At 51.1% G+C, this 13,893-nt stretch overlaps 1 protein-coding gene and 1 long non-coding RNA gene across 2 annotated transcripts in view; one reads left to right on the top strand and one right to left on the bottom strand.

The window, feature by feature from the left end:
* Positions 1 to 10,374, bottom strand: part of ZC3H4 (zinc finger CCCH-type containing 4) — a 41,357-nt gene extending 30,983 nt beyond the window's left edge. Inside the window, exons 1-2 of the mRNA XM_070498287.1 lie at positions 9,183 to 10,374; positions 7,881 to 8,046 (exon numbers count right to left, since the gene is read on the bottom strand). Coding sequence (XP_070354388.1) covers positions 7,881 to 8,046; positions 9,183 to 9,291 — 275 coding nt within the window. The 5' untranslated portion in view covers positions 9,292 to 10,374. The remainder of the gene's footprint in view (positions 1 to 7,880; positions 8,047 to 9,182) is intronic.
* Positions 8,041 to 11,069, top strand: LOC123281057 (uncharacterized). The gene is made up of 2 exons (XR_011498388.1): positions 8,041 to 8,941; positions 10,751 to 11,069. It is a non-coding gene; the product is annotated as an uncharacterized lncRNA (long non-coding RNA).
* The last annotated feature ends 2,824 nt before the right edge of the window (positions 11,070 to 13,893 follow it).

A 13,893-nucleotide genomic window follows, 5' to 3' on the forward strand; every position in this document is an offset into this window, starting at 1 on the left:
GAGGAATCAATCTGGTTCTATTCAATGCACATTCAACCAAGACAAAGTATTAATACTTCCCTCTTAAAAGAGACCTGAGCCTAGGACCCTCAGATTTCTTGTTCATATACCACTGCAGAATTCCTTGAGAAGAACTGCAATTATCTGTTTACGACCATTTGTTAACTTCCCGTCAAATGTGGGCTCCCGGAGGGTGGAGAGGAAAGAGGCTGGCAGCCAAGCCTGAGTTTCCAAGGGCCCAGCACAGGGCCAGAACGGACCAGATGGGTGCTTGGGATGCATTCTACATAAACACAGCATCAATCTCAGCTCCCCACACCCTCCCTGTCAATTTCACCAACACAGCCATTGGACCATTTCCCAGGCAGTAACCTAGATCGCTTAAGACTCTAACGAGGTTACTGAGGGGTTCTCTTTCGCTGAAAACTCCTTCAGGGAGTGTTTATTGAGGACTTCCTGATAGGCCAAAGGGCGAGTCACAAGAGCCCATATGGGATCAGGGCATCCAGCAAGCAGATGGACACGGCGCCAGCCCACCTCCCCAGGGATGCGGCCCGCCTCTGTCGCCAAGAGGCTGTGGTTCCCAGGACTGTTCTGGTGCCCCGTGCAACGGCAGGGCCTGGAATCCCGAGGAAATCTAAGCCCCGGTGTCTGTTAGGAAAATGAGGAGGGCAATAATCCAAGCCACCTGCAACGGACATTTAGCCAAAGTGACACTCGTGCCTGGGCCCGGCTCCCTAGGGTCAGGCCATAGCGGGGACGTGTTAGCTGCAATCCACTTCCGCACTGGGCTTGAAGAAGTCTCTGGTTACTAATGAATGAAAATCCCTTTGATTGAAAGGTTCCAAAGCCTGGGCTTGGGCCTCTACACCCACTGGAAGGAGAGGACCACGGGGAAGACAGAGCCCGGCCGTTCACTGAGGGGCAGGAGCACACCCCTGCTGTATGCCCTTCTGTTCTCTCCCACCACTTCCGCCCACACAACAAAGAAGACCACAGCTGCCGGGCAGGCACACCAGACAGTGGGCACATACTGGCACAGGGGCCGCAAACTTTTTCTTTAAAAGGCCAAAGAGTAAACATTCTAGGTTTTGCAAGCCACACAGTCACTATCTCAACTACTCAACTTGGCTCTTCAGCACAAAAGTAGCCACAGACTACATAAACGAATGGGTGTGGCCATGTTCCAACAAAAGCTTACTTAGAAACACAGGCTGGAGGGGCTGGCTTTGGCCCAACAGCCAGTCTGCCCACCTCTGTCCCACGTGCGGTGGCTTTCAAACCTGGACCTTGACCCCATACCTCCTCCTTTACATATCTCCCAAACAGAAGTTTCCCGAAGCCACATTTAACCTTTGCTGTACTCTGCTTTTTCTATCCTCTTCCATGCCTTGGTTTTTCAAATGCAGGAGACAAATCAATCAATGGACTTCGCAGCCCACTAAGGGCTGCAGGCTGCGGGCTGACAAGTAGGGCACCAGAGCCAGGACAGCAGAGGGGTGGAGAGCTGGGGCGGGGCCACAGCCTGCCTGGTTCTGTCTCGGCCTCTACACCCACTAGCTGACCTCAGACCAGTGAGCTCACCTGCCTTAGTTTCCCAGCACATAGGGCTGAGGTGAGCCACTGTGTGAGAATCACTCTGAAGGACCCCTCCCCCAAGGTCATCTGTGACCTTCACATGACAGTGCACAAGAGGCACTGTCACACCTTTGGGAAGGCCAGGAGACTGCCTCAGGAGCTGAATCATTCCTGAGTCACGCCCGGTCAGCCTGACTCCCATGTCCCCAGCCGCTATCATTGCTCCACCAGAGGAAGGCCAAGCCCGGTGTGGAGGCAACAGGCAGCATCCATGCTATATTCAGCTCGACGGCTCTGGAGCTCACAGTTTCTGGGACCACTCGACAAGGGCGAGTGGGACCAGGGCCCAGTGCTCAGCTGGCTGCGGAGCCGAGGTTTCTGATGGAGCTGCCTGCACTCCAGCCACTCAGCCTAACCCTACAATCCACTGAAGGCCTCTCTGCAACCAGGTCTCGGGAGCTGCAGCAGCAGCCACAGCCCCCTGAAGCTGCAGAAGGCGGGTGAGGCACCGCAGGAAACACAAGGCCCAGAGAGGGGGGACCAACCCTTGCCCGACTCTAAATAAAGGCCTCAGGAGAGAAGGGCTCCTTGCACACCCTGCAAACCTTTCTGCTCCGAGAAAAGCACGAGACAAGCCTGGTGGCTGGACGAACAAAGCCTGAACAGACTTGCCCAGTCTCCGACCGGGGGCGAAGCCTGGAGCTGGGACAGACCTTGCTCACTCCTCTCAGAGGCTCCAGTGAGGGTAAAGGACTTGGCTGAGGTGCTGTGACTAGTTCGCAGCGGGCGAGGAGCTGAGGCCCCGCTTTCCCAGTTCTCGGGAGGCCTACCAAGACCGGAGCGCCGACTCAGATCCCAACTGCAAAAGACGAACACGGGAAAGCAGGCAGCCTGAGCTCAAGACTGTAGGACCGTTCCAGCAGCTATAACGAGGACATCGAGCCAGCAAGAAATGCCTTCAGATGGCTTCCATTTAGTTTCAACCCCAGCTGGCTCCTTGCAATTAAATAGGCTGACCAGAAACCTAAAAAATGAAAGATAGATCGACTTCCTCCAAAAACACAGTCATCACTCTTACTTGTGTTTACACACCAGACTGTCTGTCCTATTTGGAATTTTTCTCTGGCAGGGGCAACAGATGCCAAAGATTCCCTGAGCGCCGGGCACTGTGTGGGAGTCCTACACATGCCCCTTTGACCGCAATGACCCTGAGGACTGGCAGCTATCCTCAGGGCCCACTGCACACGGCGGGGAAGGCCAGCCGGGCCTGGCACCATCTTATCTGCCCCCCGAAGCCCACAGTGTTCCTTCATATCCTGTTGCCACCTCCGACGTTCAAAAGATGTCACCACTTGCCTCACAAACAGGGAGCTGAGTCACCAATTCACACAGATACGAAATGACAAGAAAATACACACGAGAAAGATCCTCTAGCCAGAGCAATTCGGCCAGGAGAAGCCAACTATGCTTTGAGCAAATATCCTATGTTCTGCTAAAAAAAAAATGATTCTAACAGCAGGAGGCAACTACGTCCACAGCAACCAAGAGGCCAAGTCTTCATTTTTGTCATCAACTGATTAACGGTCAGAAATCTTACAAACCGCCCACGTAATCGCCTATCGTTACTAAATTGACCCAGAAAGCCTCGCACCATGTCTTCAAGACAGCATCTTCATGGGCGACCAAAAGCAGAGGCCTACGGCAGAGACTGGAAAGTGAAATCCTCCAGGTCTCACTCCCCTCAAACAATGAGTTCGACTTTAACTTACCCAAATGAACTTTACATGCCACCCAAACGGGCAGCTTTTCTACTCTTTCCATTAGGTTTTAATTATGAAACCAGCCTCAAACCGTTTATTCTGACAAGATTCCCTCCACCAATGAGCACACTGCTCCTCCGGTTCCTTGAATCAGCTTATTAAATACCAACTGCCAGAAATCTCAGAAACCATCTTTTTTTCTCCTATTGTCAGTAGTCATGTTGCCAAGGTAGAGGCGAGCGCCTTGCTAATTTAGAAACTCAGCCATTACACGTCTATTTGTTCTGAATTATTGTCTTCTGTCACTCAAGCTGCTAACCTGAGTGAGAACCAGTCGCTCTGCGACTAGAAGATAATTAATTGTCCGTGGGGACCAAAATTAGGTTCTCCGGAATATGGTTTGACCTAAAGCTATCCACGGAGGATTGGAAATGGTTTCACTAGCAATTTCCACCACAGGTATTTACTGTAACTGGATCTGGCCTACACAACGAGATGGTTCTAGGAACTCGAGCTACAAAAACGTAACAAAAGTGAGCAACAAATAAGGCAATGCTGAGACATCCCTTTCTCCCCTACCAGGGAAGCAAAAAGATCTAAGAGAAACGAGCGGAGGTGGAGGTATTATTAAATGATAAATGACTGAATCAGCCTAATATGAAATTGTCTACATTGAAGCGGATGGAACATACAAATTCAATTATTCACCTCTAACTTGCCAGGTAGTCAACAGCCGGGAAAGCCTTCACTTGCACAGGTGCAGAACAATTTCCCCTTGGGATCAGACCTCCTGGCTAAGGAAAAGCCATAGAAGTGGCTTTCTAAAAGAGCCAGCTCTACTTAAAAAAAACTGTAGCTTGTCAAGAGGCAAAAAGTTAAACTTTCAGAGCAAAGTGAAACCCTATCTGGGAGGCAGGACAGACTACGAATTAGAAAGCCCTTTCGGGGAACCATTTTTTGTGCTTTCTTTTGAAGAGCAAATTTGAGGGGAGTGAAAAATAAAGGGGTTTTATTTCCAGAATATCCATGTTTTCCTGGTCACATCTGATTCTGTGTCTACTGGGAGATTTTTATTCGCTTTCAGATTAAAGCTCTCCCCAGAGAATATAAAAATTTTAAAGATTACAAGTGTGTGAGAGTTGCTGTTAAATCAGGGATTCTGAGTGACACCCTTTTTTTTTTTTTTTTTTTTTGCAACATCCATTAATTTCAATTTTACCTAATAATGGTACATCAGTTTGGGGGAAAAAAAAGGCAGTACTGTGACATTTCAAAAACAAAGACTCCTAAAGTACAGTTTGACATAATTACTGAGGCTTCTTGGATTTCATGGATGACATTGCTTTGAGAACCAAAAAACAATAAACCCTTGTGTTGATATGCCTGAGCACTTTTTTTAAATGTTTGGGGAAATATTTTTAAATTCAAGGGACGACAGCTAAAATTTTCATCTACAAGAGAAATCCCATTTCCTCAACCTCTCATGTTAAAAGTAAAGTTAAATAACCATCCTTCTGCAACCTAGGAGCCCTTGAAACTTGGAAGGGCCATCTGTTAGCATTCAGTTTTTGCACTTGGCTCCTGGAGGAGGAATTTCACAAAGGATGGGAAACTTCAAATAAATGCAGTTCATTTTCGGTTGGCCCTGCGCACTGGATAATGTGTCAGTTGGTGCTTCAGACATTTTTGCAGGATACTGTCCTGCGTGGACTTCTTCCTCCCACAACTGTATTTCACACACCTACGATCACTTCACGGACTTAAGTTGTGAACATATCGAGAGGAAGAACAAAACGTGGCCCCCTGAACTGCCGTTTACATGTATCCTCATCAAAATGTGAGTGAACGTTTTTTTCCCCCCCTTAAGAGTGGAAAAAAAGGAAACAGGAGCTTTTGGAGGGAAAGAGGGCTGTGTGTTAAAAAGTTCTCTCTGAACAAAGTATGTCAGGGACCAAAAGTGGGCAAGAGGGAAAAATGAACTGCAACGTGTTTCGTCTTTTAAACGGCACTTATGCTTGTAAAACACATCAGAAGTACAGTGTTTGGTTCTGCAAGTCATTTCTGTGGCTGTTTTCTCCTTGTCGGTGTAGGAGGGGGCGCTGGGGGCTGGAGGGAGTGCTCCTCCACCATGACTGGGCGTGTAACACGTTTGCATCAACTTTTCACGGTCAGGCATGTGCTTTCGAACAAAGAACAGTGGAGACAGGGAGAGGAGACTGGGGCTTGACACGTTACAGATTTGGTGCTTAAACAGTACTTTACAAATGACTTGCTTAATTTAAACGTCCATCACCATACGAGACATTGGAGTCAAATGGGAAAATCCAATCTACTTGAACCACAGTCCTTTTGGGGGGGGAGTGGGGGCAGGGGGGGAGGGAGAACATTAACTCGAATGCCAGTATCATAAACCAAATTCAGTAACCTTGTCTCCTGCAAATGGACTTGAAGCATCCACTTTCTTCAAAGACGAAGGCTGGAGACAAAACAATGGACTGAAATGGAAAGAGGCTTGAAAATAGTCGGGCCTTTTACATAGGTTTTTGTCATGTTACAGTAACACACTTTTTTTTTTTTTGAGAAAACTGTGTACGTCAAATTAAAAAAAATTAAACATCGAAAGGATGTGCAAGTCTAAAAGGGCTCAACAGGGTTAGAATCCTGATTCGAACATATCAATTCACTGTCTCAAGCATCACTTTGGTCTACAGGCGAGGAAGGCAGGCAGGAAAGGGACAAAAAGAGGGAGATAATTGAATTACTCAATAAAAGAGGCTACTTACCATCCCAACCCATTGTAAGACATACACTTCTGACATAAGAGAACTCCTTAGAGGTCGAATAAAGCGTGTAAGCACCTCTGAGTAATGCACCTGCCCCAGAGGGGCCCGGAAGCCCAACGTGGGCTGAGCGAACAGACCTTTGCTAATCTGTTTATTTCCTTGAACTGGAGTCAGGCTGCGATGGGCTGCGATTCCCAGGACGATACATTTAATTAGAACAAAACAGAACAAAACAAAAAAAAAAAAAATTTTTTGTAAAAGCTCACCAAACTGCTGCACTTGTGTCTCTGAATGTGGGTGGCATTTCTTTTAAAAGGCAAAGTATGGTCTGTGAAGGAGAAAGGGAAAAGGGGAGGTGGGAGCGGGGAGAAGGGGCCGAGGGGCCGAGGGGCCTGGCGGGGAAGCCCTAGCTCAGAGCCCCGTCTCGGGGAGGGTCCTCAGCGACTCCCCAGCCCGGGCGGCGACCCGGCAGCCATCTGTCCAGCGCGTTCTCTTCCCCTCCCCACCCCCACGACCTCCTAGACTCGCTTTCCTGCCGGCTGCAACCCTCCTTCCCTGTCCAGATCCCCGCTCGAGCCGCCTCTTCCCCTGCCCCACCAGGATCGGGGGGCGAACGGAGCACCCCAGCCTCGTGCTGGAGCAGGGGAAGCGGGGGCCCCTGACCTCGCCCTGAAACGCGCCGGGCAGGCCCCTTTATCACCCTCTAGAGAAGGGCGTGGGGCGAGCCCCTTCCGCACTTAATACGGGGTGGGGGTGGGGGGCTCCCGTTCAGTCCCTGCCGAAGCACGAGACAACCTCGTTTACTCGCCCGGAAGGGATGGCGCCCCATTTTAGCCCCAAAGAGGAGGGAACCCCATGAGAAACAGGACCAACTTCCTCTCCTCTCCAAGGCAGGGAAACCAAACCTCCCCCGCGCCCCCCCCAAAAAACGCATCACCTACCTACGAAAAGCGAGGACCCCTCCCTTTAAGGAAAAAACATGGGGAAGGGTCTTCTCCCCCCAAATCAGGCAGGGGCTTCCATCACAGGGGCTCAAGATCCCCCCACCCACCCATTTTGCCCGCTAGGGAATAACTAGAAAACACCTCCCGCCAAAAAAAAGTGCGAGAGCCCCCACCCTAAGGACCCCCTCCCCGGGGAAGGATGGAGAAAGGACTGGACGAACCCCCACTTTCTGCCTAAGAAAACCAGGGTGCCTCTCCAAGTAGGGCAGGGCGCACCTCCCCCAGGAGAAAGGATACTGCCGGGGGCTGGGAGACCCCCCAACGCCAAACCCCTAAGAGCGGCTGGTGGCTCGATATCCCCCCAAAAGGGTCCGGGAGCCCCTCCCCCATCCCCTTCCCCGAAGCCAGGACACGGGCGGGCGGGCCCGTGGCGGCCGGCTCCGGGCGCAGGGGCCACCAGGACCCCCGCGGGCCTCCGCAGCGCCCCCCGGCGCCCCCTCCCCAGGGCGGGCGGGCGGGCGCGGGGGGTCCGGGGGGCGCCTCCTCACCTTCCCCTCAGCATGGCGCCCAAAAAAGACAGAGCGAGAGCGAGGGAGAGCGGGCGAGCGCCGCGAGGGGGGGGAGACGCATGAGGCCGGGAGAGAAAGCGAGCGAGAAAGAGCGAGCGAGCGAGAGACACCCACCGACCCCGCCCTTCCTCCTCCTCCTCCGCCGCCGCCGCGGCCCGGCCCAACATGGCGGCGGCCCCCTTCCTCCTCCTCCTCCTCCTCCTCCTCCCCCCGGGGACGCTGCCCCGGCCGGGCCGGGGGCCTGACCTGTCGTCAGGGAGCGGGAGGCGGTGGTGGAGGAGGTGCGGGGCGGCCGGGCAGGCGTCGGGGGAACACGGAGGAGGCGAAGGCGCTGATGGCGGCGGAGGCGATGGCGGCGGCGGCGACGCTGATGGCGGCGGCGGGGGGGTCCCGGGCGCGGCCTCCATCGTTCCTTGGGGGGGAGGGGATGTTAATGCACGAAAAAGGACTGCTTGGGCGTGGCGGGAGGGGCACACTTCGGCTCTGAGGGCCCCTGACAGGCGGGGGGCTGTTTTGTATCGGTTTCGGAATCACCTCGGCGCCGACCTCCGCGTAGGGCGCGCGGCCTAGGCCTCGGCGGGCCGCTCGCCGCCTGCTTTCTCCGCAGCCCGCCCCCGGGGTCACACGCTCACGGGCGCGGGGCCCTCATCGGGGCGAGAGAGCCCCCCCGACACCCGCCCCACCCCTCGCGGGCCCGGGGGCGGGAGACCCGGGGGACACGGACACTGGTGGGTGGTTGGGTGTAATGAGCGCGGGCCGCGCGCAGTGGAGCAAGCGAGGGGGAAGGGGAGAGGAGGAGAGCGAGCGAGGAGGGTAAAAAAAAAAAAACAAAAAAAAAGGATTTGAGGGAGAGACGAAACGGGCCGCGGAGATGGGCCGACTGTCTGTCTGTCTGGCCGCCCTGGGTGCCCCGGCTGCCCGGCCCCCGCCGCAGTCAGAAATTCACACAAAATGGCGGCCCGGCCTGAACGAGCCGAGAGGCTGCGGCGGGAGGAAGGGCGAGGTGGGAGGGGGAACCGGGAGGCGGAGGCCCGGGCCGCGTCACGTGGAGGAGGGGGGCCCGGGCCGCGCGCCCGAAGGGTGGCGGAAAGAGCCGAAGGCGGAGACTGAGGCCGAGGGGAGGCGGAAAGAGCCGAAGAGAGCTGAGCGGGAGACGGGGAGAGGCGGAAAGAGCCGAAGGTGGCAATGGGGGTGTGGCCAGAGAAAGAGTGGGAAGCCCTCGGGAGCCGGAAATAGCCGAAGCGGATCGGGACGGGGGCAAAAAGTAGGGATCGAGATGATCGGGAAAGAACGGAAGGCGGCGTCAGGTGGGTGGCAGGAGGGGATACAGTGGCATGAGGCCGGGCTGGGTGACGGGATTTAGACAGAAGGAGCTGAAGGGCGGGCCTAGGGAGGCGATTAATTGAGTAAGAGACTTTGAGGAATTCACCCTAGAGCAAGCGGGAAAAGCTGGAAATTGCTAGTTTGAAGGAAGGCGGGAAGAGCCGGAAGGTTTAAGTGGGAGAACGAGAGGGAAGGAATTCGGGCTATGGAGAGAAAAAAAATAACCGAAAGCCGGAGGCCGGGTGCCGTGAGTCGGAGGTTTCCGGAGAAGGGGAGGATGGAGCCAAGGCGGTCCGGAGATGACGTCATTAGAGACCTCGGTCGATGACGTCATCCCTGGGCGGTGCGAGAGGGGCGGGCCTTGGTGGCGCTTTGGGGGCACTTTGAGTACCTGGAGCGTGGTCCGTGGAAGGCTGTCAATAAATGCTCGGCTCGGAAGCGTTGACCTGGTTCAAACAATATACAAACGTAAAACCTTTTAACCCGCACGGCTATGCTAAGGGGAGCTACTGTTATTCCCTTTTAATGGATGCAGACTGAATCTCGGGGTTTAATTGGGTCAAGGTCATAGGATTAGCAGTAAGGAGCACCGTAAGATTTTTTTAATCAGAGCTGGCCTTCCATTGCCTCCTGCAAAAAATTTATCCAGTCCTATCTATGTCCGAGGATCTTCGTTCCAGGCTTTTATGAGATCCTTGTATGTTGCCAAGCCCTGTGATGGGCAGTCGGAACGTAGTTTCTAGATAGAACTTAAAAACCGATAATGCCGCAGGGGAAAGAAACTGGAAATTAGAAGAAAGAGGGGCTCCTGTTATATTGGGGGGGAGGGTTGTTTAAGTTGAAACATGAAGAAGAAGAGAAAGTTCCAGGCAGAGGAAATAGCTTATTTCAGGCCCCGACAAAGGCAAGGAAGACTTAGATTCCAGGAACTAAGAAGAAGCCCGTGTGAGTTTTTTCTCGTGAGAGAGGAATCTGGAGGCGGAGGCGCCGGATCACCTCCTGATATATTGATTAACCCTACTGTAAAAGAAAAAAGTGTCTCAAACCTGGTCTGGAACACACGCTTTTACAGTGTCCTTCAGGGAAGAAATTAGCGTTCCTAATAAAATACTTAAGACGTTTTCTAATGAATTTTGATGGGATGAAACTCGTTCTGGGAAACTAGTGGCCCAGCCAGTTGACAGCTGTCAGTCAACTGCTAGTCAAGAATCTCCTGATGTTGAACTAGATCATCTTTTCTTTCTGGATCTAGTCTCTAGTCTAATGATGGTTATTTAACCATTCTTTTCTGTAAAATGTCCCTACCAAGAGCAAGTCTTTGGCTTACAAGAGACCATTATTCCTTGCAGGCGTGATTGTAATAAAATGTTGGCACGTGCTCATAACTCAATTGTTCAAAAAAGGTTTCTTTAACACACCAAGAGCTAGTAGAGGGGCCGGCCCGGTGGTGCAGCGGTTAAGTGCCCACATTCTGCGTCTCAGCGGCCCGGGGTTTGCCGGTTCGGATCCCGGGTGCAGCCATGGCACCACTTGGCAAGCCATGCTGTGGTAGGTGTCCCACATATAAAGTAGAGGAAGATGGGCATGGATGTTAGCTCAGGGCCAGCCTTCCTCAGCAAAAAGAGGAGGATTGGCAGTAGTTAGCTCAGGGCTAATCTTCCTCAAAAAAAAAAAAAAGCTAGTAGGGCAGGGTTGTGAGAATGGAAAGGAAAAATACTGTGTGTCATTATGTGTAATTGTGAAAGATGCCATTCTACTTCTGTGCTTTGATTTCTGAACCTTATGTGTTCTAGTTATGGACGAAACAACTCTAGCTGAGAATATAGACCACATCTAGAGGACAGCACCCTGTCCTTTCAAGCTGTGGTCTCCAGCTGGCACCATCTCTGAAGCTTCAACAGGCCGTTCCACAATTCTAGGGGGCCATCTGCTTTAAGTCATGAGAAAAATGGAAAGACCAGTGAATCCCATCGGGCAAGATTTCTCCATGCTTTTTCAGTGTTATACTGGAACGTTATCTACCAAACCCCTCTGGCATTCTAGATTTTACTCTGTCTGGCTTACCATTTAATTGTCAACTAGGGTCCAGACTCGATAAAGTTATGGAACATTCTCAAGTTTACAATGATTTTCCTCTGGTAGAAAACACAACCCTGAGGGGCCGGCCCAGTGGCACAGGGGTTTTAAGTTCCCACATTCCACTTCGGTGGCCCGGGGTTCACCGGCTCGGATCCCAGGTGTGGACCTACACACTGCTTATCAAGCCATGCTGTGGCAGGCGTCCCACATATAAAATAGAAGAAGTGGGCATAGATGTGAACTCAGGGCCAGTCTTCCTCAGCAAAAAGAGGAGGATTGGCGGCAGATATTAACTCAGGGTTAATCTTCCTGAAAAAAAAAATAAACAATTAAAAAATTTTTTTTAAAAAGGAAAACACAACCCTGAAAGACGTTGACCAGTTTTGTATCAAATTTTCCAACCCAATTCCAGCATTCGTTTTTCCACTGTCTACACGTGTGAGTTTCTCAGGTCCTCCTTGAACCATCTTTATTTTTCCTCTGGTTCCATCATTGCGCTAAATAACATCTTTGACACACGCTCACAGTGTTTTGTATGAGGGTCGTGTTTAAATTTTTAAAAATTACACTATGAAAACAAAAGTAAAGTCCATGGATGGTAACGCTGGCAGAAATAGGCCAAAGCGGGGGCGGAGGGGGGGGCGGCGCGAAATAACCCTAATTCCCCAGCAAATGATTATTCCAGTGAAAGCAAATTGGCCACCTTCCCATTGGAAAGGATCCACGGTAATCGATCTGCCTGCAGTGGCTGGAAAGTGGGACACTGGACATGTGAGACCTTATTCACACAACTACTTGAGCCTTGAGGACCCGCTGGAGTTCAGTCCCCAACATACTATTTCCACGTGATGATGAGGTGTTGCCGGGTCTGCCCACTTCGTCACTTGGTGCATCAGATAATGCACGGTTACCTGAGATCTTTGCGGCCAGTCGTTTGGTCTTCATAGAACCCACAAATATGCCAAGAGCTAATTCTCAGAACAAGAGGAATCAATTATCAAAGCGGTAATGACTTTTTATAATTCCCCAGGGTTGATGCCTCCCAGGCTTACAGAGGTCCATGGACTAGCCCTATCTTTTTTTTCTTTCATTCCTTTTTATTGAAGAATACCATACATACTGAAAAACTTGTAATCATAGGTATCTAGCTTGATACATTTACACAAAGTGAATACAGCATGTAGTCACCTAGATCAAGAAAGAGAAAATTAGAAACCATCTGGGGTTCCCCTCCAGTCACTACCCCTGACCCAGACCTCTTAATCTTGAGTTCATATACCTGATGTGCAATAAGCTCACACGGCTGAGACATCAGTGCTTGGAGATGGAGAAAGGGTTGTTCAAATTGGCCATAAGAAGGCAGGAGGATAGGTTCTCTCAAATCCACCTTAACAAGAGAAGAAAGCAGAGGGTTTTATAGAGCTAAGGGGCTTGAGAAGGGGAGTCTGGGGAGAAACAAAGGCGGAACCCGTGTTTCTTTCACTCCAGCTCAGCCCTTAGGCAATCAGACTTGTGGCAGCTGGGGGTTGTATCTTCCTTGAAAGCATTCTTTTTCTTCTGCACAACAAGCTTATCAATCCTTGTGACCCTTGAGTCACTGCTCAGGTTAGACAAGAAACCAGCAAATTAACCAGAGTAACTGCTCTTCGTCTGTGCCTGTGTTGGGAATGAGATGGAAGGGTAATTATGTTCTGATCGAATATATACAGTAACCGTCAGGTACCCTCCTTCACCCACTCCAGGGTAATCATCCTGCTGACTTCTAACTGTGTAGAGTAATTTTGTCTTAATTTGCCTTAAGGTTGTCCTCCAAATGAAATCTGCACTATGTACTCATGTGTCTGGCGTCTTTCACTCAGCGTTAGATTTGTGGCATGTGGTTGTTCACTCATTGTCATGTCTGTGGAGTATTCCATTGTGTGACTAAGCCAAGTGTTTGTAATGAGGTGAAGCAACTGGAACTCTCCTATTACTGCTGGAGGGACTATAAATTGGTATAACGTGTACTGTGATTTTTTTTTTTTGAGGAAGATTAGCCCTGAGCTAACATCTGCTGCCAATCCTCCTCTTTTTGCTGAGGAAGATTGGCCCTGAGCTAACATCTGTGCCCATCTTCCTCTACTTTATGTGTGGGACGCCTGCCACAGCATGGCTTGCCCTGTGGTGCCATGTCCACACCTGGGATCCGAACCAGCGAACCCCGGGCCACCGAAGCAGACCGCGCGAACTTAACCGCTGCGCCACCGGGCCGGCCCCTGTATTGTGATATATATGAAGAAATATATATATATTTGGTCTTTATTCCAGTATTGGGCACAGAGCTCCTAAAACCCTAGGAATTTCCTAAGTGGTAAGAGCTATAGATAAAGATGTATTTTCTTATTCATACAAGCCCCTTTCAACGACTCCAGAGTTGATGTTAATGAGGTGACTTTTGGAAAGCCACTGAAGATAGAAGCTGGTTGCCAGGGGAACCAACTAAGTGATCAGAGGGTTGGAACCTTCACCTGCACCTCTGGAGAGGGAAACTCTAGGGTGTGGGGGGAGATGGGGGGGGTGGCTGGAGCTTAACTTAATCACCAATGGTCAATGAGTTAGTCCATCATGCCTGCATAATGAAGCTTCCATAAAGATCCCTGACTGTGGGGTTCAGAGAACCTCCAAGTTGATGAACAAGAAAATATCCATGTGCCAGGAGGGTGGCCCGCCCCAAACTCCACGGGGACAGAAGTTCCTCTGCTTGAGACCCTTCTGGACCTCATGCTGTGCATCTCTTCATCTAGCTGTTCATTCATATCCTTTAGTATCCTTTATAATAAAACGATTATCTAGAAAGTAAACAGTTTTCCTAAGTTCT

This window comes from Equus asinus, chromosome 26 (assembly GCF_041296235.1).
Source record: "Equus asinus isolate D_3611 breed Donkey chromosome 26, EquAss-T2T_v2, whole genome shotgun sequence".
NCBI lineage: Eukaryota > Metazoa > Chordata > Mammalia > Perissodactyla > Equidae > Equus > Equus asinus.